This window comes from Trichoderma aggressivum, assembly GCF_033847375.1.
Source record: "Trichoderma aggressivum f. europaeum strain CBS 100526 chromosome Unknown scaffold_090, whole genome shotgun sequence".
In the NCBI taxonomy this organism is placed as follows: Eukaryota; Fungi; Ascomycota; class Sordariomycetes; order Hypocreales; family Hypocreaceae; genus Trichoderma; species Trichoderma aggressivum.
The window spans coordinates 20,063-44,698 of record NW_026946456.1 but is presented as its reverse complement, the minus strand read 5'-3'; the positions used below and the strand labels follow the sequence as shown (position 1 = coordinate 44,698).

At 51.7% G+C, this 24,636-nt stretch overlaps 7 protein-coding genes across 7 annotated transcripts; 5 read left to right on the top strand and 2 right to left on the bottom strand.

Annotated features, from left to right (window-relative positions):
* Nucleotides 1–1,199: 1,199 nt before the first annotated feature.
* Nucleotides 1,200–8,245, top strand: Triagg1_10865 (uncharacterized protein; the record flags this gene model as incomplete). The annotated part of the gene is made up of 3 exons (XM_062894983.1): nt 1,200–1,217; nt 1,279–2,569; nt 2,685–8,245. The coding sequence occupies 3 exons, from the start codon at nt 1,200–1,202 to the stop codon at nt 8,243–8,245; spliced, it is 6,870 nt and encodes a 2,289-aa protein (XP_062750185.1).
* Nucleotides 8,246–9,268: 1,023 nt separating this feature from the next.
* Triagg1_10864 (uncharacterized protein) lies at nt 9,269–11,485 on the bottom strand (the record flags this gene model as incomplete). The annotated part of the gene is made up of 4 exons (XM_062894982.1): nt 9,269–9,514; nt 9,590–10,116; nt 10,205–11,168; nt 11,252–11,485. The coding sequence occupies 4 exons, from the start codon at nt 11,483–11,485 to the stop codon at nt 9,269–9,271; spliced, it is 1,971 nt and encodes a 656-aa protein (XP_062750184.1).
* Nucleotides 11,486–12,528: 1,043 nt separating this feature from the next.
* On the top strand, nt 12,529–13,720 carry Triagg1_10863 (uncharacterized protein; the record flags this gene model as incomplete). Its single annotated transcript, XM_062894981.1, has 4 exons — nt 12,529–12,801; nt 12,890–13,091; nt 13,163–13,488; nt 13,559–13,720. The coding sequence occupies 4 exons, from the start codon at nt 12,529–12,531 to the stop codon at nt 13,718–13,720; spliced, it is 963 nt and encodes a 320-aa protein (XP_062750183.1).
* Nucleotides 13,721–14,609: 889 nt separating this feature from the next.
* Nucleotides 14,610–15,506, top strand: Triagg1_10862 (uncharacterized protein; the record flags this gene model as incomplete). The annotated part of the gene is made up of 3 exons (XM_062894980.1): nt 14,610–14,708; nt 14,813–14,892; nt 15,008–15,506. 3 exons carry the CDS (start codon nt 14,610–14,612, stop codon nt 15,504–15,506), a joined length of 678 nt encoding a protein of 225 aa, XP_062750182.1.
* A 1,296-nt stretch (nt 15,507–16,802) lies between these two features.
* Triagg1_10861 (uncharacterized protein) lies at nt 16,803–18,129 on the bottom strand (the record flags this gene model as incomplete). The annotated part of the gene is made up of 2 exons (XM_062894979.1): nt 16,803–16,992; nt 17,081–18,129. 2 exons carry the CDS (start codon nt 18,127–18,129, stop codon nt 16,803–16,805), a joined length of 1,239 nt encoding a protein of 412 aa, XP_062750181.1.
* Nucleotides 18,130–19,997: 1,868 nt separating this feature from the next.
* Triagg1_10860 (uncharacterized protein) lies at nt 19,998–20,519 on the top strand (the record flags this gene model as incomplete). The annotated part of the gene is made up of 2 exons (XM_062894978.1): nt 19,998–20,102; nt 20,286–20,519. The coding sequence occupies 2 exons, from the start codon at nt 19,998–20,000 to the stop codon at nt 20,517–20,519; spliced, it is 339 nt and encodes a 112-aa protein (XP_062750180.1).
* Nucleotides 20,520–21,003: 484 nt separating this feature from the next.
* On the top strand, nt 21,004–21,564 carry Triagg1_10859 (uncharacterized protein; the record flags this gene model as incomplete). The annotated part of the gene is made up of 1 exon (XM_062894977.1): nt 21,004–21,564. The coding sequence occupies one exon, from the start codon at nt 21,004–21,006 to the stop codon at nt 21,562–21,564; it is 561 nt and encodes a 186-aa protein (XP_062750179.1).
* Nucleotides 21,565–24,636: the final 3,072 nt, after the last annotated feature.

Sequence of the window (24,636 nt, the reverse complement as noted above, 5' to 3'; positions counted from 1 at the left end):
TTTTCCATGGCTGCGGACAAGCCGCTCGTCACCGCCAACAAACTTGAGCCTTTTTCAGCCACCAACTTGACATGCCTCTGGGTTGACAAGTTGCAATGCATGGCGTCCACCTTGCCGCATATGGTGGCGTTGTTGTCTGGAAAAGTCCAGAGCCGAGTGCTTTGCTGTGTCGGTAATTTTTATGCGAGCAAGCGGGCTTTTTGTTCTTCTGGTGATTTGAATTGATGTTGGTAGCAGAGAGGTCAGGTACCTTAGCGGTGCCCTCTGTCATGTCCACATCACATCACAACCAGGTACCTCTACTCTGAGCCTCGTACCTCGGGCCTCATTAAAAATTCTGGCACCGGTAGATACCAAGTGATGTTACCTGCGAATTTACTCAGACAACTGAGCCTGTATGTATCGCATCGTCATGTGCTAGTGCTGCCGCTGCTACGCTCCGTCTCGACTCCATAATACGGGCATATATTATGGACTACTGAGTAAATAATATGGAGTCGAGTACGATGTGGCCATACGTGCCATCGCAAATAGGGCCTGGTCGCAGTTCCGTCCAAACAACTCACGCCCAAAGCAGGGCGCTGGAGCTGCTTGTTCGCTGTTCGCTGGCCACTGGGCCACGACACCTGGCCTTGCTCGTCGTGCAGCTGCTCACTCCCCTCCTCTCTCTGCATCTCTCGCTGTCCAATCTGTCTCCAGCTTCTCCTCTCCTTCACCCCAGACCCGCCCTCTCGATGTGGCATCGAATCGTCCTGTCTGCTCGTCCCGGCGCTCGTTTCATGTTTGCAAGGCTGTCGAAATCGCCTGCTGCTGCTGCTGCTGCTGCTATTCCTATTCCCGACTCCAGATAGCCAGCCCAGATACGATACTGGACGATACGCACACACACTCTCTCTTGCTTGCACTCACACCCGCGCCTTTTTCTGTCCCCAGTTTCCCACCGCCCCCCCTTTTCTTATTTAGTTCCAGGTTTTAATACTGCGGCGGCTTGTCAACGCGTCGCGTATTTTCACCCCCCCAGACGGCCAACCGCTTTTTGTGGTGTCCCTGGCAGCTTTGACGGCGGACGAGTAAGAGTAGAGGGACCTCGAGTAGGCGGATGTTGAGAATCAGCTGCAGGCGAACACGTTTTTCGTCTGCGCTGATCTCACCTGGTGAGCAACATCTCCAATCCGACACGGCATGGGGGCCCGCTTCCTATGCAGCAACACCGCCATGTGCCTTAAAAGTGCAGAGTAGCTAATTCTTGTCTTCTGTTTTTCTCTTGTCCCCGTATAGAACTTCGCTACGACGTCTCCTCCAACCCCGTCGTCGACAATCCCTCTTCCTCCTGTTGCAACTGCGCAGGACGGCCTTGGAGACTCCAGCGGGGGATCAAGAACGCCCACGTCTCCAGCCTTATCAACTGCCTCTACGGCCGACGACGAAGACGACGACCTCGGATCGTCTCCCGTCTTCCCTCTGCTTCCCGCCCCCAAGCTATCCGAACGGGCTTCGGCAATCTTGAGGGCACCTGCCTTTGACCTTCACGATTTCCAGGTTGACGACGACGACCAGGACGACAGCGACGACAACCTCGCTTCTGACGACGAGCAGTTTGGCACCGCCAGCTGGGGCTCTCCCTACCTGCGCAGCGACCTCAACCTTCGTCGCCAGAGCTACGCCAGCGACGAGTCCGAGAGCGAGGGGTCCGAGGGCTTCCCTATCCACTCCTTGGACATCAACACTCCTTTCTTGCGCCCGCCGCCTCTCCCCGTAGGGGGACGACCGCAGACCCCAGCACCGGCACCGTCGCAATTACCTACCAGTGCCGCTGCCGCCGTTCTTGTGCAGAGGGCCAGGCGTAGGAACAGGGGACTCACCGAGGGCTGGATCCGCACCCACACCGCCGGCGACCAGAATACCGAAGCTCGGCTCTGGTTCAGCGACGGAGACAGCAGTGAGCACTCTTCACTGAGCGGCTCAGAAACCGAGTGGTACCGCCGTCGAGATCCTCGAACACCGACGCCTTCCGGCCGATATAGAGCAAAGTCTCGATCCACCTCTCGATACCCCCGCGCCATCTCCAGTATCGAGACTCTCAAGGCCGGCGACCCCACTCAAGCAGACATCGACGACGAAATGGCAAGCTCGGCCGCCACCGAGACGGGCTCAGTTGTAGCCCTGCCTATCCCAGAGCACCGCAGCGACATGGCGACCGCTGAGGCTGAGCATTTCACCATGGCCGCCATCAAAGTCGCAGATAAGCCTTTGCCTAGGGAACCGCCCATCGTCGCACCCCGAATCAAGAAGAAGGTACCATGGAAGGGCAAGAACATCATGATCCTGATCCCGCGAGATGAAGAGCGTGGTCGCCCGGGACAGCCGCCGCTCCCACTTCGACAGGACGAGATTGAACGCATGTTTGATTCATGGATGGAGCTTGGATACAATGTGGACGGTTTCGACTTGCCGGCCGAGGAGCACATTGTGGGCGAGTCCCAAAGCAGAGAGCTCTGGCCCAGTCTTGAAGACTTGGCGCAAGAGCGTCACGACCGGGATTTTACTGTAGTCTTGCCAGACTTGAATGGTGAGTTTTTTATTATATATTTTTTTTGGTCTGACGACTTTGAGTTTCTCTCTTCATCCTCTTATCCTCTTCATGTTGGAGGGCGCTGATGACTAACACCACCACTTACTCATAGCATGGAAGAACTACGTCAATGAGTTGCAGGAAGCCAAGCTTAGAGCCCTTGGCGTCTCATTTGGCGGTGATGAGCCCGATGCTGCGCCCTCAATATCCTCACAACCGTCTCGCATGCCCTCGGCTCAATATCCTCCGCTCCCCTTCTCTCCTCCAATTCCGACCTCTTCAGCATCCAGCAATCACGCGATACCCGGCTTCCCATTTCCGTCTCCCTTCATCCCCGGCGCTGCAGCCGCACAGAGTCCTGGCTTGCCACCGGGTGCTTCACCAGTTCCTTTTGGCGTGCATGGCAAGTTCGCTACACGACAGTCCATCTCATTCCCTGCCAACAACTCTCCTTTCCAACAGCCACCCCAAGGATGGCAAAACCAGGCTGGCATCTTGCAGGGCCTAAGTCCTCTCGACTCGCCGACGATGATGAGCCTCAATGGCATGATTTCCCCCCAATCTCCTTACGGCATTGAGGGTTTCAATCAGGCTGGAAGCCCGGCGTTTAACCTACATCAGAGACATCAATCACTGCAATACCTGCCGCAGCAATATGCTAGAGCGTCACCTCGTCTCCAAGACGTTAGGGAGGATGAAGAGGAAGAAGAACATGTGGGCAAGAGCCCTCCAAAGACTCCAGAGCCTACACAGCGCAATGCCGATCAGCTGCAGGCTGAGATTGACGATGCCGAGTATCACCTGGAAGAACAATTCCGTAATGAGTTGGAGCACGAAGACTACAATCCTCAGACCAGAGCAGAGTCCATCAACCACCAGCCCTTTGTGCCTGCGCATGCTCATCAGCCTTCCGCCGGTGGCTTTGCCGCGGTTGAGCATTTTGCCAACGAGCCAAGCAAGCCTCTCGTCTTGCATCATCCACGGCCTCACAGCCGCGGACACTCTCTTACGCAAAACTTCTATCGGGACAGTGATTCTCCTGAGGAGATTAACCAGGGCGGGTTGCCACAGTTTGCGCCGTTGAACGACATTCCCGAGACCCAGCGTGTTGACGAAGCCTATGAGGAAATCCAAACCAACCCTAGCAACCTCGGCACTCCGATACAAGACATTGACTTTGCTGCGGCCTTTAGCCAGCACCAAAAGAATATATCTGCTTCAAGCAACCCCTGGCAGGACGCTGTGTCACTCGCCAACGGCGGTGGCCAGCATTCAGCTCAAGATAGCAAGTCATCCTTGTCCAAATTCAACGTGGAAGCGCCAGAGTTCAAATTCAACCCTACCAATACTTTTACTCCTGGCCTTTTCAATTTCTCCGCCAGCAGCTTCCAGCCAGCAGTCTTCCATGCTGCTCCCTCCGAAGACATGGATCAGACCCCATTCGGAGTCCCGCCACAACAGCCCCCGGCGAGCAAGATCAACGTCAACGCTCCAGCATTTGCTCCTGGCCAGAGCGAATTCAGCTTTTCCTCATCTGGGCCCAAGTTCCGACCTGATGCTCCCGCCTTCACACCTTTCCAGTCCCAAAGCAACTCGGCCCCAGTCCTTGTCGAGTCCAACACCAAAGGTTTCCCGAGGCGGACTGATTCCATCTTTAACATCAACAATATCAACATTGCCCGTGATGATTATATCACTAAGAAGACTAAAGCCGTTCCTATCTTGCGGTCCTCTAGTGTTACGTCTGCCGACCCGTCGGCGGCATATGAGGGCGATGTGAGAGACCCTGATGGACGTGTTGGCGACATCTCTAGAGTCAAGAGGGCCAAGAGTGCCAACCTGTCTGATTCCGATGACGTGCCTCTCTTTGCTGATCAACCAGACGATTCTGCCGAGGAACTGATCGAGGAAGAAGAAGAAGAGGAGGAGGAGGAGGAGGTAGAGGTAGAGGAAGAGGACGAGACTGCAATGGTGGAGTCATCCGTTAAGGAATCACGAAGCATTGCTGAGGAAGGCTCAGTTGATGGAGAAGCTGTGTTGCCTGCCGACACTTCGATGTCATCCGTTGACCAGATTGACACCCAAGTTACGACTGCCGCACCTTCAGAGACTTCGCCGGCTGAAGTATCCGCGAAGTGGACCTCGTCATTTGAACATACGCCTAGGCTTTTGTCGGTGGCTACCCCTGTGTCTCTCCCCGAGGAAACCGAACCTCGTTCCGATACAGAAGGACTCTCTTCATCCACACAGCTTCAGGTACTCTCTGCTCCTGAAGATCCTCGACTGCCGGATACTAGACGCAAACTTACTCCCAAGGGCCTTTCTGGGTCTCGTTTTGCATTGCCTAAGCCGTCGGGCTTGGCTGCTTCCCACTTTGCAGAACTGACTCCCGCCCCTACTGCCGAGCAAGATGATGCTGAAGTCGAGCTGGTGCAGGAAGAGGCTAGCACCTTGAACCCCACGCCCACCACTAACGGTGAGAGGCACGAGCCTACTTTTGAAGAGATTGACGCAGTCATGCAGCGGATGGAGATGGATCATTTTCAGGGCATTAACAAGTCCATTGAGACATTCAAGTATCCTCAGCCATCCGTCGAGATTCACGACTCGTCTGAGGAGCTGCATATTCCTTCGGATCATGCGCGTGAAGGAAGGAGTGTTGTTCCCCGTCAGTACAGCGATGTACCGGACAATGCTTCTCAGCCAATGCTGAGTACCGAGCTGGAAGATCCATTCGTAGACCCGCCTTTGAGTGCCCAGGTTCTCAGGCGTGGCAACGCGTTTGGAGATGGCGAACTTGACAGTGAGCCCGTCAGCGATTGGGAAGGCGCCTTCTCTGAGGATGAACACTCGAAGCTTCAGAACCGTGCCCAATTCTTCGACGGTCGCGTCAACGAAGTCGTCGGTACCCTGTTGGCATCCAGACTGGCGCCTCTTGAGAAGGCCCTGCTCTCTCTCCAACAAACTTTCTCATCCAAAGACCAGCGTGCTCCTTCTTCTCGACGTGACATCCGCGGCGGCTCAATGGAGTACCAAGAGAGTGATGCTGATGACGAAGATGAGGAACCACTTCCTCGTCGCTCAACGAGTCCCAAGAGAGACCGTAGGCTGGATCAGATTCGCTCGATTGTCGTCGAAGCTTTAGCTACACAGCAACGCGGCGAGTTGGTTAACACCGCGGAGATTAATGATGATGTAACGCTGCTGAGATCCCTCGATGAGATTAAGGAGCTGTTAGTTTCGAGTGCTAGGCCCACGCCTCGCGATGATGGCACTTCTCTTGCTCCATTTGAGAACATGCTCCAAGCTAAGCCCGATGAAGGGCTTGCTGCCCAGATTCTCGAACTTCAAGCAAAGACTGCAGAGCTGGAGCAACGACACCGCCAGGACCAAGAGAAGATTGAACGGGAGATTGCTGAGCGCAGAGTCGCAGAAGATGCAGCGGCTGAGCTCAACCGAAAGTTACAATCAGCGGAGACTCGGGTGGAAATCGAAATTATCAACCGCAGTGTATTCGACCAACGTGTCGCTGATCTCGAAGCGAGGCTGAGGACCCAAGAGGATGCTAATGAGCAAGAAGTCAAGAACAGACGTGTTGCCGAGGATAACCTATCCGAAATCCAGCGTTTGTTCCGTAACGCTTCTGAAGAAGAGGCTCGGCTACGCGAAATGGTGGAAGAAAGAGAACAGGCCATCAAGTCACTTGAGCACTCTGCCGGCAAGACTACTCTGCAACTGACTACGTTGGAGGCTGTTCGTGATAACTGGACCCACCACCAAGCTGAAATGGCAAACAGGATCAATGTCCTCGAAGCCGATCTGCGCAACGTCCGCCAGGACAACAACACCTGGAGGGCCGAGACTGAGCGGGCTGACGAAGCCGCTCGCCGCAGCAATGGTGAGCTTGGCCATGCTTTGGATGAAAACAAGCGCCTTCACAAGTCTCTCAACAACGTCATTTCTCAGCTTGAAGAAAACGAGCGACTTCGTGAGTCGTGGCGTGCCAAGTTCCTCGCTCTTCAGGAAGACATGGGCCAGGCTGCCCGCGAGGTCGCCGAAGAAAACGCGCGACGCATCAAGAGAGACCAGGCCATGTTGGCACGCCAAGATGTCTTGGAAGCGCGGCTGCAGGCCGAATCTAAGACTAGAGAACGTCTTGAGGTTGAAATGGAGCGGCTCCAAGATAATGAGCGTGCTGGTATGCGTGCTGTCAACGAGTGCAATCGCCTTGAGGAGATGCTTTCTGAGCTGCGCACCGAAAATGCCAAGCTTCATCAGTCTTCTGCTCGATACCAGCGCGAATTTGAAGAAGCTCGAGAATCGGGGGCTAGTGAAGTTAAGAGAACTCGCATGTCCCTGCAGACTGAGCTCGACGCTGCCAACAACCAGGTCAACGTTGTTCGTGAAGAATACGAAGAGCAGAATGCCAAGTTGCGCGCTGAGCTTGATCATCTCAAGCTCGAGATTGATACTGCCAAGGCTCAGAACGAGATGCTTCTCGAAGGTGCTCAATCCAACAGTGCCAGCGAGTTAGATGAACTCAAGCGCAAGCACCAAAACGAACTGGAGGATCTCCAAACTCGCTGGGAACGCCAAGTCCACAATGCAGTCGAGGATGGACAGCGAACAGAGCAGCACCTATTGGAGCGCCTCAGTCTGTCCACGTCCAAGACGGAACATCTCCAGGACCGCATCCTTCATCTTGAGGATAAGCTCGAGATTACGAAGCAGGCCGCTGCCGCCGCAGCTCAAGCTGCGAAGTCGGCTGGCGTTGACTCTTCCTTCTTGAGCCCCACGATGGCGAAACCAGTAGAGCGGGTTGAAATGCCGGAAAGGATTTCCCCACAAGCTCTCCGGGAATCCATCATGGTTCTCCAAGAACAGTTGCAGGCTCGCGAACAGCGCATTGAGGAGCTTGAGCAGACCGTCACTGAACTTGACCCCGACGCGGCGACCAAGATCGCCAAGCGGGACGACGAGATTAGCTGGCTGCGCGAGCTTCTTGCTGTGAGACAGGGCGATCTTCAAGATATTATCGTGGCGCTCTCAGGAGATAGGTTCGACCGCGCCGCCGTCAAGGATGCTGCCATCAGACTCAAGGCCAACTTGCAAATGGAGGAACAAGAGCGTGAGAGGGCCATGAACGGCGGCTCAGCCATCACCCTCCCCAACATTGCTCAGACAATCCAAGCCGCAACACCCCGTGTAGCACAAACCATTGCTCCCATAGCAGCTGCCTGGGGCAATTGGCGCAGGAGTGGCCAGTCCAGCTTCCGAGGCATTTCAGGAGTGTTGAGTTCGCCCGCTGTTACGGGCAATTCCACTCCCTCTAAGAGCAGAAATGACTCGATGCAGAACAGCGGCGTTCTGAGCGGGCTTCTTACGCCTCCAGCTACAGCGCTTCGGCAGTCCCCCACCCCGGACGGCCGCCTGCAGCCTACCGCGTTTTCCAGCATCGGACGGCGATTTACAGGTCAGAGCGTTCAGGATCGGGCACGCCGAGAGTCCAACGTATCTCATCGATCTGACAAACTGCACTTCAAGGACCTCTCCCACCGACGTCAAGAGTTGGCGGCTGAACCAGTGACACCTCCTATGGTACACCAAACTGTGTATGATGAGGACGCGCAGCCTGGGGATTTCGACGACCATGACTTCTTTGAGGAGGACTAAGCCTGCTGTGCCCCGATGACGGAGTAGAAGATGATGTGAGATACCAGATGCTTACTCGAACAACCTGTTATCATAACCTGAGACGAGACGTTGTTCTTTATATTTATCACCTTTCCTTTGTATCTTGCCTTTAACGCTTATGCCCGCTCTTTTTTCCGCTTGAGAAGAAGAGATATTATACTACCCGCGTTGTGATTTGAGACGATCCACTCTCTAAATCAATACCAGACTGCGATTACACACAACCCTAGAAGAGATACCCGTTTGGATTTTGTGCTGTTTGTTTGATATTCACATGGTTGAAGATTACACGCAAAGTTCTAAAAACCAAACCCGAAAAAAGAAAAAAAGATTGTCCCTCAGATTGGTATACACATATATAACACGACACCAACAATTCACACAAACATGAAAAAAAGAGGAACGTTTATATTGGAAGTGTTTTGGGCGGCTGATATTGGTACATATTATTTCTTTCTCGATTACTGTTACATTTTTGATCGTCTTTATAAAACTCTGGCGCTGGCCTTTTTGCCGTGTTGAGCTTTTGATTCTCTTTCTCTCTTTCTTTTTTTCTCTTCTTCCTTTTTTCCCTAGTGTCTGTTCCTACTTTTTGTTTCTCTTTTTCCTTCTTCTCCCCTTTTTTGATACGGCATGGTGGGAGGGATGGATATGATTTTCGGGTCGCTCATTTCATGCTGCCTAGTGATTAATGTGACTTTTTAAAAAAGGGGGTTTGCAACGAATGGACGCACGGGAGGAATACGGCAGCGGGTGCATGGTATGGAACTAGTCTGCAGACTTATAGTATTAATGGACTAAATGAAGCTTGCAATGAGATTTTCGATCAACTTTTCTTTGGCTGTTTTGAACATGCGTTTGTTGCCAGTTATGTGACGTTTGACAGAGGAAGAAAGCAAACGAGAAAATTGTAGTGATAAATATTAACTCGTATTATATATCCAATTACTACTAGGATAAGGCTTTTTGTCATCTACTCATGATTTTTTCTTGTTATACACATTAATTGCTGCTCAGCAGCTTTTCTACAGCCCACTTGACAGAAAAATTCCTCAGGTCAGAGTAATGCTGCCCAACTCCCACAAACACAACGGGCACGTTCGTCGCGTGGACTAGACTGACAAGGGTGCCGACCATGTCGCCGACGGTGTCGCACTTGGAGATGATGAAGCCGTCTAGGGCGCGATCAGAGCCAAAGGCCGCATTGAAGTTGCGCGCCTGGGCAACAGAGTCTGTTCCAACCAGAGCCTGGGGTAGATAGTTAGTAGATGAGCAGCAACATACTCGATCAATTGTAGGGGAGATATGAATCCGCAAACGTACCTCACCAACCATGAGAATCTTATCAGGCTGAGCAAACTTGGCAAACTTCTCCAACGAGGACATGAGTCTCTGGTCGTTGTGCCTCCGCCCAGCCGTATCGATGAGAACGACGTCGTAGCCCTCCTGAGCCGCATGGTTCACAGCGTCCTTGGCGACGGCAGCAGCATCCTTGCCGTACCCCTTCTGGTACAGCTCGACTCTTCCTCCCTCTCGGGCCGTGAGCTCCTTGAGGTTCCGCACATGCACGGCGAGCTGCTCGACGGCGCCCGAACGGAACGTGTCGCCGGCGGCGATGAGGACCTTGTACTTGTTCTGCAGCAGGAAGAAGCAGATCTTGGAGAGGTTGGTGGACTTGCCGACGCCGTTGACTCCGACGATGGAGATGACGTAGGGCCGAGCTTTGCGCAGAGACGTGACCGGTGGAGCTGTGATGGAGTCGATTTCACGAAGAAGATCGAGGGATGAGGTGGGAGTGAGCATTTTGGTGAGAGATGACTCCATTGCCGCCTGGATCTTGGCGTTGATACCTATGGTATAAGTAATTAGCAACCCTTTCCTCAGAGACAAAGTGAAGCAACAAAAAAAAGAAGGGGGGAACCGAGTATCTGCACTCACTTTCAAAGTTTCCAGTTCTGACACCAACCAGCTCCTTTTCAACACCCTCGCAGAGGCGAACAGCTGCTTCGCGCGCCACATTCTTGCGCAGCAAATGATCTTCCATGCCCTTCATGGCCTTGTCGAGATCCTCCTTGGTCAAAGTCTTGCCACCGACCACATTTCGGAACAGCCCACTAATGGCATTGACTCCAGAGCCCAAGAGACCAGTCTTGGTGTCTGCTCGCGCGGCCTTCTCGGCCTTCTGAGCCTCTGCCGAGGCCAAAATGTCGTGCACCTCGTCTCCCAAGTCCTTGAGAATGAACTTGCCTTTGCTTGTAGATCCCCATGTAGACGACTCAACAACATCAAGAGCGCTAGACCGCCCAACTGCCTCAGCCTCCGAATCACTGGTGAGATTAGGCCGGGAATAATCCAGCTGCACATCGTCGTCTTCCTCGTCAGCGAACCCCTCGGCGTTCCATTTGCGGCCCTTCTTCGTCGCCTTGGCGCCCTTCTTCTGTCGACTTGAAGCCAACGCCTCGTCTCCAGACGACGCAGGTGCTGAACCAGAGTTGTGAGCCTTGCGGGCTCTTCTGGACATCTTGGCCACAGGGCCAGCCTTGGCAACAACCAAGTTGCCGGGAGTCGAGGGGCGTGAAGCGTTGGGTGTTTGGATAGGCGTCGAATCAGCTGATGTGGTATCATGGGCAGCGGTACCATTGGGAGCATGGCCTCTGTATTTTAGGCCTGCTGCCGCGGGATGGGAGGAGGATTCCTCGTCTATAGGACTTATAGACCCGACATGACTCGACTTGTCTAGCTCTTGCAGCTGCTGGTCGAAGTATTCACCAAACGAGTGGCATTCGACGAGGGTAGTATGGGGCTTGGTGAGTTGTTCGCCGTATAGCTCGACAAAGATGGTTTTGATGTTGTCCACAAGCTTATCGACCCATGACAAGTGCAGCAGAGAACGGTAGACAACCTGAGGTAGCAAAGCGATTAGTATACCGGACACATGTACGCAGAACAGCACTTGCGCCGCCCACGCCCAGATGATGCGCATACCACAAAGATCAAGCCCAATTCCTTGACAAAAGTCCATTTCAGAGTGTGCTGGTCGCTTCTATAGGCCGGATTGCTCGCGGCCGACTGCGAATCGGTGGGCGCAATGGTGCCCGTCTTTTCCTCGATGAACGTGTCGGCAATGAAATTGTTGACAATGGAGGGGCTGACGGGCGCATATGTCCTGGACCAGAGAACCACGCCAGACGTGGTGAGAACCTCGAACGCATCCAACATGTTGAATTAGGGAGTCGCTGTCGATTCGGGAGGCTCGAGACGGGATTTGCGACCTGGGGAGAGGCGTGAAGAGAGGAAGAGAGAGAGAGAGAGAGAGAGGAAGTGGTGAATGGAAAGGTCAGGGAAAAGGTTAAGGTGTAGTCATCCAGATAAACGATAAGGAGTGGAAGCTGGTGGAAGTGCAAAGCAACGAGAAGAGGCCAGCAAAGAAGAGCCGACCCTAGCAAAATCAAGATGCAAAGCGATGGCAATTATGGATTAATACTGAGATTTTAAAATCAAAATCCCACACCGTTCTTTACAGAGGCAGAGGCAGAGTTTACAAGTCGAGAGACCACTTTGCGCTAGCAGTTGTGAGGTGGCGACAAAGTAGAGATACGATGCAAGGCACAATCAAGGCTTCTTCAGCTCTGGAACTTTGGAGACGGCACACCCTCCCGCGCATTTCCACCGCTTTGTCAATTAACTCCATCGGCAGCCGAGGCGTCTCCGAGCCGAATCTGGCCTCTTTTGCAATTCCACAACTACAATCACAATCACCATCACGATCCATATCGGATTCCGGAGTACATACGCGATGGGGATCAAGGACAGAAGCCGGATCACGTGTCAATGGCCTGGTGAAATGTCTAGCAGTGTAAAAAGCGCCCTACAAACTCCCTAGAGGCCACGGTATAGCACTCTTAGTAGAGGCCCGGTGCGGCTCTAGTACGAGTACTCAGTACGGGGCCTGTACCTGGGCTGAGCTGGGTCCCGCGCATGGCTGCATGTACTCGAAAGTACTCGCCCCCTGCAACGCCCCCAATGCGCGCATCGAGCTCAGCGCCTCCAGCAGGTGCATGTATGACGCTGCAGCAGCCAAGTCAACCACATTTCCATTCTGCTCCAACCTGGCATCTCGAACATCGCCATCTTCACCCACAGCCAGGCTCTCTCTCTCTCACCAACAGCCTCCCCGTCTCGTTTCGACGCGCCCTCGCCTCCGAGCTGAAGAAAAGCATTTCCTTCTCTCGTCTTCTGCCTTTTCCTTTCAGCTCCAAATCATGCATCGGGCGGCGCAGTCCCCTCCGTTGCACCACCCGGTGCCGCAGCACTTTTCCACGGTTCCCCAGCTCCGATCACCGCCTCCGCCTCCGGGGTCCGCGCAGTCGCAGCAGCTCGGCTATGGCGGGAATCCGTACCAGCAGCAGCAGGGCGGCAACGTGGGCAATGCCTTTGGCGCATACGGCCAGTTCATGAACGATCCCACGGCCCAGGTGGCGGCGCAGTTTGGCCAGACGGCCTTCAAGCACGGCCAGGAATATGTGGAACAGAACGTGTGTCCATCATGCCCCCGTCTCCGTTTATTTGGACCGAGTCGTTTCTTTGTTCCTCTAGCTAACCTAGGTATACTCTGCTTCACAGATCGGCCGCTACGTCAATGTTTCCGCGCTCAAGTACTACTTCAATGTCTCCAACTTCTACGTCATCAACAAGCTCTTCCTGGTTCTGTTCCCCTGGAGGCACAAGCCTTGGTCCCGTAAACAAGCCGTGGGAGCAAACGGCCAGGAGCTGCGCTATCTGCCGCCGCGAGACGACATCAACAGCCCCGATATGTACATACCAGGTCGGTTGCGCGCGTCGAAATAGCAGTTATACGCAAGGGAACGGTAGCTAACATGAACATGCTCGATATAGTCATGGCATTGGTCACGTATATTCTTCTATCTACTTTGATTGCCGGTGTGAGGGGCAAGTTCAACCCTGAGCTTCTCGGATACACAGCAACAATCGCGCTCGGCGTTGTCATTTTCGAAATCATCGCGTTGAAGGTGGGATGCTACCTCCTGAGCATCTCCAGTCAGTCCCAACTGCTTGATCTGATTGCCTACTCTGGCTACAAGTTCGTTGGCATCATTGTTACCATTGCCATTGCCGAGATTGTCAACGGCGGCAAGGGTACCGGAGGCTGGGTCGGGTGGTTGGTCTTTATCTACACTTTCTTGGCCAACTCCCTTTTCTTGGTATGCTGTTACATCGGTTTTCGGCGCCCATTTCCCTGATTATGGCAATGCTAATTGGCCGGCTGTTTAGATGCGATCTCTGAAATACGTCCTTTTACCTGAAACAGCCACAAACTCCGGGGGACCTATGCAAACCGACACCAGGGTGAAGCGAAACCAGAGGACACAGTTCCTTTTCTTCTATTCCTACCTTGTCCAGCTATTCTTTATGTGGCTTCTCACTAGGCCTTGAAACCGATTTGATAGGGGGAAAGAGAAATAAAAACAGGAATGAGGCGTCAAAGATGAGCCTTGGCTTTTGCATCTGTGAAGGAAGAAGAAAGGACGCCATAGGATATCACGAGAGGCGTTAGAAACACGGGATAAAGAGGTCAAACTGTGATGTGCATATATTTACATACCTATGGTATGGACCGGCATTGACGCGTGAGGCTGGCGCTATCGGCGGCGTTTTGAGGGTTTCCGCTCCACTGCGGGGGTTAGACTTGTTCCACTTAATTATTCACCAGACGATGCTTGTTCGATTGTGAGGGAGAAGCTGAAGAGAGAAGCCTTGGTTCATCCAGGAACAGTTGGGGAGGGGAGAGCAGAGGATCATGCTGATGTTTGCTTGGAAGGGGCCACGTTTCCGAGATGCAATCAGCTGAGGCAGAAAAGCGGCACAAGATTCAAAGAAAACAAACAATCTACACTGTCCGTAATGACAGGTGTTCTCATGTGAAATGACATGTAATGCTTGGAAGACGTCGCTGTAAGAGGTCGCATTGAGCACGAAATGGCACGGTCACGACATAACGTGCTGTCAGCTATTTGAACAGTTTGTCATGGCCGATTTGCTGCTTATGAAAAAGCAGTTCCTTAGGCATTTGGTGCAACGCAACACTGTTATCGCCCTAGTGCTACGTTGACGTTAGTCAGTGACTCCATCCCGTCGGTTTTTTATAACCATCATCCTGCCTCGAATTTCGCAAAATCTTGGACTCCAAAGCCTGACGCCATCCATACCGTCGTCTCTCTCCCTCTCCCTCTTCATTCCTCTTCTCTTATTCCACATCATCATTCATTATTCGTACGCATATATTTATTAAAAGTTGTATCCCAGTAACGGCATCCATCCAACCATGGCACCGTCACCCATCATCCAGGCAACGCTGCAGTCTTCCCTCTTGGCAGCCTTGTCCAATATCCTCGCGCAAGCCATCACCGCATACCGAAACAACGTGAGTAATCAAATCATCCACAAACATTGATGATATTCACCATCTACCTCTTTTGAAATTATATGAAAAGACAACAGTCGACTAATGCGATGCATGTCTGATAGGAAGCCGTGACCATAGACTGGGTGCCCGTGTTCCAATATGTCCTCTTCGCCGTGGTGAGCACGCCGCCAAACTTTCTCTGGTAAGTTCCTCCATCCATCTTGCACCCTCATCATTTCCCCATCTCAACCCCAAATAATCCCCCCATAACAGATAACACAACATCCTGCATCTTGACACTAACCCCCTCCCAACAGGCAAGACTTTCTCGAGTCAACATTTCCCGCACACCCCTCCTCCAACCCCCCCTCAAACTCCAAGAAATCCCCATCATCATCATCATCATCATCATCATCACAGCCTCCTCCTCCTCCCAAACTCTCCCTCGTCAACACAACCATCAAGTTCCTCCTCGACCAGACCGTCGGCGCCGCCCTCAACACCCTCCTCTTCAGCACCTTCACCCACTCCCTGCGCCAGGCCATGGTCCACGCCCCGCGCATCACCAGCCTGCCCTCCGCTGCAAAGTACTGGTCCAGCGCCGGCGCCGTCGACTTCAGCCGCGTCGACTTTGGAACCGTCTGGGCTGCCGCAAAGGCCGAGTTTTGGACCCTCATGTTTGCCGCCGCCAAGCTCTGGCCGGCCGTGTCGCTCGTCAACTTTACGCTTGTCAAGTCTGTGCAGGGGAGGAATCTGGTGGGTGCGTTGGCGGGAGTTGCGTGGGGGGTGTATATCTCGTTGGCCATGGGGAACTGAGAGGAGTGAGAGAGATGAAGCCTTGATTGAGTCATATTCATGGAATTGTTGGGGGTGGAGATGGGGGTTTGAGCAGCTTGGTTAGTCAAGGCTGGGGGAAACAAGCATCGTTTATGCCATTAGATAGAGAGACTCTGATAGAGTAGACACCTACTAGAGTAAAAAAAAAAGTGCAAAGATAGAAAGAAAGGAATAGCATTTCCTCTTGTATCCCTCACACATCTTCAACATTGATCACACCGGCACTAGATCAGCATTTACAATAACTCATTCAATTGACTCAAACATCGCTGGTAGACCAGCGCTATCCCTAAGCTCAGCTATCCTCTCTCGCTTCCATGCCAAATATCGGGGCTCCCCTTGAACCATCGTGTGAACCCACGGCCACCAGTGTCATGTCATGACCTCAGCTTAGAGCAAACAAAATGCAAAGAATGTGTACCAGATGTCGCTTGGATGTCATCCTCCCCAAAGTGTAGAATTCTAACGAAGAAACCAAAAGGGGTAGAAAGAAGAACCAAATGCAGATCAAACCAGACTATTTCTTCAACCCCATGATTGCAAACTGTAGCAAGGCAAGAAACCACAAAATAGTAGTAGACCAAGCAGAACTTCTCCCATGTCGTCGACCCTGACCGTAATCTGCCGTAAAGAAGACAGAACCAAACATGACCAAACTTTTTTTTTCTTTTTTTCTTGAGAGAGCTTGTGTCCTCCCTCTTTTTTTCTTTCTTTTTTGGTGTGTGTGTGAAAACAACAAAACAATTGCAGACCGAACCGTACCTTTTCCCTTTTGTTGACAATTACCGTAATGCGCAGCAAGAAACCGATAGCAAACAAAGACAATAACTTTTGTGATCCCTGACCAGAATATACAGCAAAACAAGAATGAAGGCCGAATCAACCCAGAAATTTTTTTGTTGGTCGTTTTTGCTTTGTAAAGGTGCTATGCTCAAGTCCTATTTCCAAAGTTCTGTCGATCCTGGATGTGATGTGTAGGCAAAGGCAAGAAACAAAATAGCAGTAGACGAACCCGAATTTTGCAGTAGCGTATAGTGACCGAAATTTGCAAGCGCAACAGATAACAATTGCTTCTCTCTCGAAGTTGAGCAAGGCGAAAAGCTTTTCATGGCGACCCAATGAAACAAGTGAAACAGAAAAACGAACGGTAGAATGACAGGATCGCGCCACAAAACAGCCTCCAGGTTTCCAGGTGAGAGGACTGGATCATCGCCAGGACTGTCTCCCCCAGTGTCTGTTGCAGACAGCGAAGGATAAATCTTTCTCAACCAGTACCTACTGATCGGTATCGGCTTCAGAACCCTCATCCTCCTCGATGGAAGCTAGAGTGGTAGAGAGTCCTGTCATCGAGAGGGATGACTCGCGGACGGTGGCCTCAGAAGAGGGCGTTTCAGAAGACGAAGTCTCGGTAGAGGACGACTCGGTAGACCACGAATCAGCACCGGGAGATTCCGAATGATTTTGGCTAAAAGGAGGGAGTTTAATGTCAGTCTATGGCTGTTTAGAGGTACAGCAAAACACGCTGACGGCGGTAAATAATAGTGGTGACTTACTTGGTAGCAGATCCAGACATATTGGAAGCAGCATCTTTGCAGGCATCGTCTTCGCCATTGCTATCAGAGGCCACGAAAGACTGGTCCATAATGTCGTCGTGGTCAGATGGAATAGAGCCATTACGCTGTGCGGTAGAGGCATCACTTGCAGCATCGCCGTTGCAGGGACGAGAGACAGGGTGGACGTCGGAGGGCGGGGTGATGAACCAATCTTCATCCGGAGTGGAAATGTCCATCTGGTAGTACGCCGCGAGCTCGTTAGCCTTGGTATACCAATACCAGAGCCAGCTACGCCACATCCATGCCTCCTGTTCGGTTGGGAGAGGGTTGGAAAGGGCCTTGCTGGCAAGCATATAGATGGACCAGAGGATCCAGCGAACGTCCTGAGGCATGGTACAACCCAGCTGCTGGCAAGCCCAGAGCCGAGCAGACTTCATGACGCTGTCGCCGTTATGCTCGGCCTCAGCAAGGTGCGCAAACGAGTCCTGAGTCATGCTACGACCGCAGAGCAACCAGCCAGGCAGTCCGTCGTAGTCGACAAATCTCATGAGGAACAAGCCGGCGTGGCGTCGATGGGCCATCAGGTTAGAACCGAGCTCTCTGTACGTGGCGTCGTGTCGGGGGACTGCCTCGAGAGCCGAGCCATGCTCTGGCACGTCGCTGGGAAGCGGGAAGATGGTGGCGAGTCGGACGGCCGGACCGCGAGTATCTCCTCGAACAGCACCACCCGTCATCATCTGCATGAACTCAGGGGGCACGCTGTAGAAGGAGAAGTGATAGTCATTTTCTCGGATCCAAGTCACCTCGGGGACTTGGCTGTAGTATGCGGGAGCACACTCGCCACAGCATGGCTGGTCAACTCGGGAGCTGGTAGCCATGCAGTGATAGACACGATGAACCGCGCAGAAGTGGTAGTTGTACCCTGGAGAAGTCATCTCCCAGTGATGAAGGATAGGGTTCTTCGACTGGGAGTCTTCTTGGGCAACATTGTAGCAACGGTAGATGCAGTCCCGCATGTAGCCAAGGCGGTAGCTAGCGCTGAGATCCATCTTGAGTGCAAGATGCTGCGGTTGTTCCAAAGTCTAGAGTGTCAGCGAGAGCTCACGTTGTAGGCATGAGGGCAGAGGCTGGGATTTGTGATGGTAGAGATGCAGGGAGAAGGAGAGAGCTTGCTCACGAAGGGGGTTTGTTTGATGCTGACAGATGGATAGAGATCCTCTCGCTGGTATTGAGTGATTGCTAAGTGAGTGATGGTATTGATGAAGCTTTGGGGGTGGCGGCGTTGATCAAACAAGACTCGGTTGAGGGTGGTTGAGGATGGAAGGAAGAAGAAAAGAGAGAGCAAGAGAACGCGTCAGAGGAAAATAAATACACGGTGCAATGGGGACTGCAGCACCACCAGCTGGCAGATCAGTAACGCGGTCAACCTCGACGCGTGCTGGGCATAAATAAAAAACAAGGTACTGGTAGAGACCGGCTGCCAGCTGTCAAGATGTTTTATATCCAATGAGTAATATGGACGGACGGACGAAGAGATGCAAAATCAGTCACCAGCTGGCGAGTGTTGGCTGTCAGGGGCAACGCGGACACTCGGGGAGAATGATTGAAGTAGACGCGGATATCTGGCCGAAGATGTGCGTGGGCGTAAGATATGAACGAATGATGATTATAGATTGGAAAAGAGAGGTTGAAATTCTATTAAAGACGGAGAGTATGGAAGTGATGCTTGTTGGTACGGATGAGGAAGGGGGGCTTGGAAGCACTGGACTCTTCCCTCCCTACAAGGCAGTGTCGTAAAACTATCAGAGCATAACACATCCACCGTCTTATACCTACCTATGCTCTACTGAAAAGATTCTTGTGATTCAAGCATATTATAGCGCATCTCATCAGTGTATAGTGATAGACGTAGATGCTGTCTAGCCTACTAGGTGGGAGAAAGAAATTGGAGTGAGTGTTCGTATGTGCCTACTTCCGAGGTATCTATTTCCCTTCTCTCACGAGTGACTTGTTTTGTTTCCCTTTGCAAAAACCATTCATCTAGGTGAAATTTTATATCTCTGCATTTCATCAAGTCTTCCCACTCACCACCTTAAGTGACAAGGTATCAACACCTCCAGCAAAAAAACAATCAGGAAAAGCGCTGGCCCAAAAAAACAAGGCCCCTTGTCATTCACAGCTCGCAGATGCGGCAAATTAAATCCCGGAGAAAATGCTGCATCATCCAATCATATGCTGCCGTCCGTATGGTTTTGGCATATTTGATACTCGTATATCTTCCGATAATGCGATGCTGGTATCCAGGATTTCCCAGCAGCCGCCTGTGACCCACCGGTTCGCATTTCCGCGCCGCTTATTTTCCACCTATAGGTACTAACAAATCACGACACAAATCCCGAGGTGATCAACCGCCTGCTTATCCTGACCAAAACACTAATCACAGATCCCATGAGGCGATATATAAGTAAGTATGTAGACAATTAAGTCATACTCCTGATTAATCAATCAATGAATCCATCCACGAAATACTCATCCCACGCCGCAACAGCCGCGTCACCGGCTTTTTCCCCCCCCAAACCTTGGCCGAACTACCGCAATCTGCCATTCCCGATCCAAGCCGCGGGGCTACAGTAATTCCCCGTTCCAGCACAATTGACCATCATTAGTTTTAGCTAGAGCTCACCTCAGCTCTCTAGCTGTTGCTGTTGGGTCCCATCCAATCCCTTTTCTTTTTGTTGGCCTGCGGAGCCGATTCCGCTTCTCTCCTCCTCCTTCACTTCCCTCGGCTTATATATAAATACCTACGGTAATTCTCCCATGACCTCTGGTTCTCAACTCCAAGCAAATTGCAATTGCCCCGCGCCCGTCAATCCCGTACCCCGCCGCCCTCAGATTCCTTTCCTCAGCATCCGTCAAAATGGCAGACCGCGTCCACCGAATCACCTTGTTCAAGCTCCCCAGCGAGGAGAGCCAGAAGAAGCTTCTGGAGGAGTACAAGACCCTCAAGGAGAACAACAGAAAGGTGAATTGAGCTCTTCTTTTGCTTTATTAAACATGAAGCTATATACATGCTTTGAGCGCAGTGACCACATCAAATCCAACCCCTCACCCTTTGACTTCTCAAAAAAAAAAAAAAAAAAAAAAAAAAAAAAAAAAAAAAAAAAAAAAAAAAAAAGCTGACTTGACTTGTCTATAATAAATCCAGGACGGCCAGCCTTACATCCTCTCTCTAGCCGCTGGCCCCGCCGAGCCCGACCAGCGCTCCCAGGGCTTCACCTTCGTCTCAAAGTCCGAATTCGCCAGCCTCGAGGACATGAAGTACTACGACGAGGAGTGTGTCGCGCACCAGGCCCTCAAGAAGGTGGCCATGACTCTCGGTGTCGAGGGCATCATGACCGTCTACTTCAAGCCCCAGGTCGTCGGAGGTGTTGCGCCCTGAAGAGAGCCGTTCACTCTCTGATCTGATCTGATGGAGCCGGGACAAGATTGTTTCAATGCAAGTAAGCGCTTGCATTGAGATGAAAGATAGACGCCCGCTTTAGAAGAAGAAGAAAAGAAAATAAAGTGAACTCAACGCAAAAAAAAAACCTTGTTTTGACGGAATAAGCATTGCTCCATAGTGATTAGAATGGCTGTTATACTAATCAATCAGGTGCTGTCATGTGCCTCATCTTGGTATTCGGAATTTGCTTGGCGAAGATGCAATGGCAAAGACTAACGCGGCCACAGCCCCCACGCAACACCATCATTACATCATGTTGATTCCAACTCCCAGGTCCAACCAGCATCTCGTTTTGACGTCAAACATTCCCCGTCAAATTCAACAACACCACTCTTCAATCGAAACAAACAAACATCCAACCAAACCCCTCTCATTCCTCATCTTCAGCTCCCTCCCTCCATCTCCTTCAGGGTAGCTCGCCATGTGTGCCAACAGCCTCAACCTCGATCCAACTCCCCTCTCCAGCCTCCGAATCTCCAAACACCAAATCCCAGCCCACGACCTCATCCCCAACTCATCTCTCCAGTCAAAGCCCCTCATCATCTACCACTCCGCCTTCTCCCCTGCACAGGCCTCGCCAGACCAGATCGAATCCCATCTCCTCAAAATCGGCGTCGTCACCCCTCAATGGCGCTACACCATGTATAACACCACGCACTTCCACAGTACGACTCACGAGGTCCTATGCGTCACAGCCGGTCGTGCCAAGCTGTGCTTTGGAGGCGAATGCAATCCCGGGCGCGTCGAGCCCGTCGTCAAGAAAGGAGACGTCATCATCGTTCCAGCTGGCGTCAGCCATCGTCTGCTGGAAGACAAGGACAGCGATCCGTTCCTCATGGTCGGAAGCTATCCCAATGGCAACAACTGGGACATGTGCTACGGTAAGCATGGCGAAGAATCAATGATCAACAGCATCAAGGATTTGCCATGGTTTAGCAAAGACCCCATCTACGGCGACGAGGGTCCTGTACTGGACGCATGACTACCAGGTCAAGTCTTTCACTCTTCCATTCGGCTTATTTGTTCTTTCTTTTATAACAACAAAGGAGGAGCAAGAATCCATATCGTATATCATACACTGATCTCATCGACCGCCACTCATGACATCAAAGCTACAACACCGGACAAGAACGTATAATCTGCTGGCTCTTGATCAAATTGTTCCAAAAAATAAGCACATAGCATAGCAAAACATCTTATGAAGAGGATAAAATGAGACGCGATCCGCCGCAACTTGAGTTTATACCATAACTTTACCTCGAATTTGAAAGTTATCATGTTGCATTAGCTGAAGGCATGTCCTGTGGAGACGCGAAATCCAACACGGTGTCGAAATACTGCCGTATAAGGAGGCGTGATTCAAATGGTGATACGCCATCTTAGACGATTTGGTGGGTATTGTGAAGGTCCGCCATTTCCGTCTCTGAATCACTGCCGCGCCGTGAGAACTGATCTTCTTTGGACCTTGAACTCACGATTCTCAACGGCGTGGGATGCCTCTCTATAGTGAAAAGGGCAGCAACCACCATGATTGAGCAAATACAAGTCAATATCTTAATCTCCTCAGAGTACGCTCCAGCGTAGACGGTCTTAACAAGATCTCGCTGGTCGACTGGAAGATGTAATCCTGACAGGGGAGATCGATGAAGGCTCTCGAGTTGCGCTTCGGTTAAGTGACCTTCGAGATATCGGTTCACGTGAATGTTGAATATGACTGTGCAGATTGAAAGGCCTATGCTGCCCCCCAACACTCGGGCCTGGGCAACAGCCCCTTGTGCTGTAGCTTTCTCACTCGACTCAGCCGTGGAAATGCTCGTCACAATTGTCGTTGCCGAAAAACAGAGACCGACCCCCAGTCCAAATATTGCTTGGTAGGCGTACTGGGACGGCTCCGCACTTTTTGCTCCTGTTTGAGTCGTCATCAGCCCCAACCCCAAAAGTTGGAGGCAGGATGATCCAATGAGCGTATACGAGGTGTTGTTCTGTTTGCTGGATATTGCGCCCCCCAAGAAAGATCCGACCGCACAGGCGCCAAGAAGTGGAAAGAGATGAATACCAGCCATGAGAGCATCTTCACCATGGACGATTTGAAACCGCTCCGGAATAATAATTGTCAAAGAAATATACGGAAATCCCGTAAGGAGAGTGAGTCTGCTTCGCGTCAAGTCCTGTTCAAAGGCGTGAGGAAGATTGGGCTCTTACAAGAGGCTTGACGCATAGACCCTGTGCAACATCAACCGAATTGGAAATATTGGCTCGATATGTCGGTGCCTTTTCGAATCGAGGACCACCTCCCAATAAATAAATGCGGCCCAACTTACCCCCGATACAACAAGGGCTGATATGATAACCGGACTGGACCAAGCAAAAGTCTGGGAACCGGCCTGCTGAATAGCAAAAACGAGCAGCGACGAGCTGCAGAGTAGTGTAGCGCTACCGATAAAGTCTATACTTGCAAAGGCCTCCCAAGAGAGTAGATGGGAGACGTCTTCCAGGGGCCAGAAACTCGTAATGGCAAGAATGGCAACTAGTCCAAAGGGAATACTGTTATAGGCAAATATCAATAGAAGTTCATCACAGGTCGGGCACGCGGGACCTTTGCGAACTCACTTAAGGTTGAAGAGCCATCTCCAATCAGAGAGCCTAGAGATTAGACCTCCAAGTAGAGGGCCAAGAACGAAGGCTATGGCAAGTGTTGCTCCGATCATAGCTCCGATCAGACTGGGACGGTGTACAGGGCCGACTTCAACAAGTGCTATCTGGGTCAAACTGTACAACCCAGATGCTCCTATACCTTGAAAAGCACGGCATACGATGCTGATGGACATGTGTCACTATCGTCCTTTCTCCTGTTTTGCAATGCCTGAGATTGGAACCATACGTACAGTGCAGTCATGTGTTTTGAATTGGCACAGCCCAAGGAAAAGCCGGAAAAGATGACCCAAGAAAGAACTAAAATGTTCTTCCGCCCATATATGTCGCTCATTTTGGAAATGCAGACGGCGAACCCTACAAAGGTTTGTTAGAGAGGCCGAATCTGTATGCGGGAGGACACAGGACTCGAACCCATATAGGTCAGCAGATACGCCAACACAATCCACGGTGCGTTGACAAAGTCACCCAAGTCGTTCGATATTGTTACCAGCGACGTCGACACAATCGTCGTATCGAGGGTCGAGATCAAAAGTCCGACAAGGAGCCTACATCCGTTAGGACGGCAAGACTAGAGGAGGGAAAGCCATACGTTATAACTAGAACTGCCTGATGCAATCCCTTCACCTGGGACGGTCTTCCATAGCCGAGTTTTGCCCGTGAAGCCTCGTCGTCCATGGAGTTGGAGGTCTGTGATCCTGCCACCATCTGTCCCAAGGATGGGTTTGGGTACGAGAGTGACACACGATACTCCGTTGTCATGATTGATTCCTGGGGAGAGCGAAGATTTTATCTCAATTATTTGTGAAGAAAACAGTATGGCCTGCTCAAAAAAAAAGCCAGAGTCAGGAGTTCAGCTTGGTTGTTGCAGCACTTGGATCTTGAGCAGGTAGACGAAAGAAGAAGAGGGAAGAGAAGCGCGATGTTTTGAAGCCCAACTCTTTGTTACCGAGGGCTATTGAGGAGAAGGAGAAAGGTCGGCAAAGATAAAATTTGCTGATAGAGAAGGTCAATCGCACCACGCGTCGCCATCACAGGGAAGGAACTGCTCACGCTACAAGTCCAGGCCAATTTGAGACAAGGCGCAACTTCTTCGTGGAACTACAAAGTGTCAGCCTCCAAGACTTTCGAAGCCCAAAACGAGGAAACTGGTCACGATTCGAGCCCTTTTGCGTCGATTATGGCTCCTATGATAAATCATACACGGTCCTGGCCATCCTCGGACTGTGGGAGCTGTGGGAGCCGAAGTCAGACATAGTCGTGCTGAGACAGGCCGGCGAGTCGGGGAGATGGATGACGGTCCCTGTCCAAGAGGAGGATGCTCATTGAATAAGTATCCGAAACATTCTCTCGGCTCGGTTGCACCTGTACGGCTCGTGAAGCTGTATGTAGCCTGCGTCTT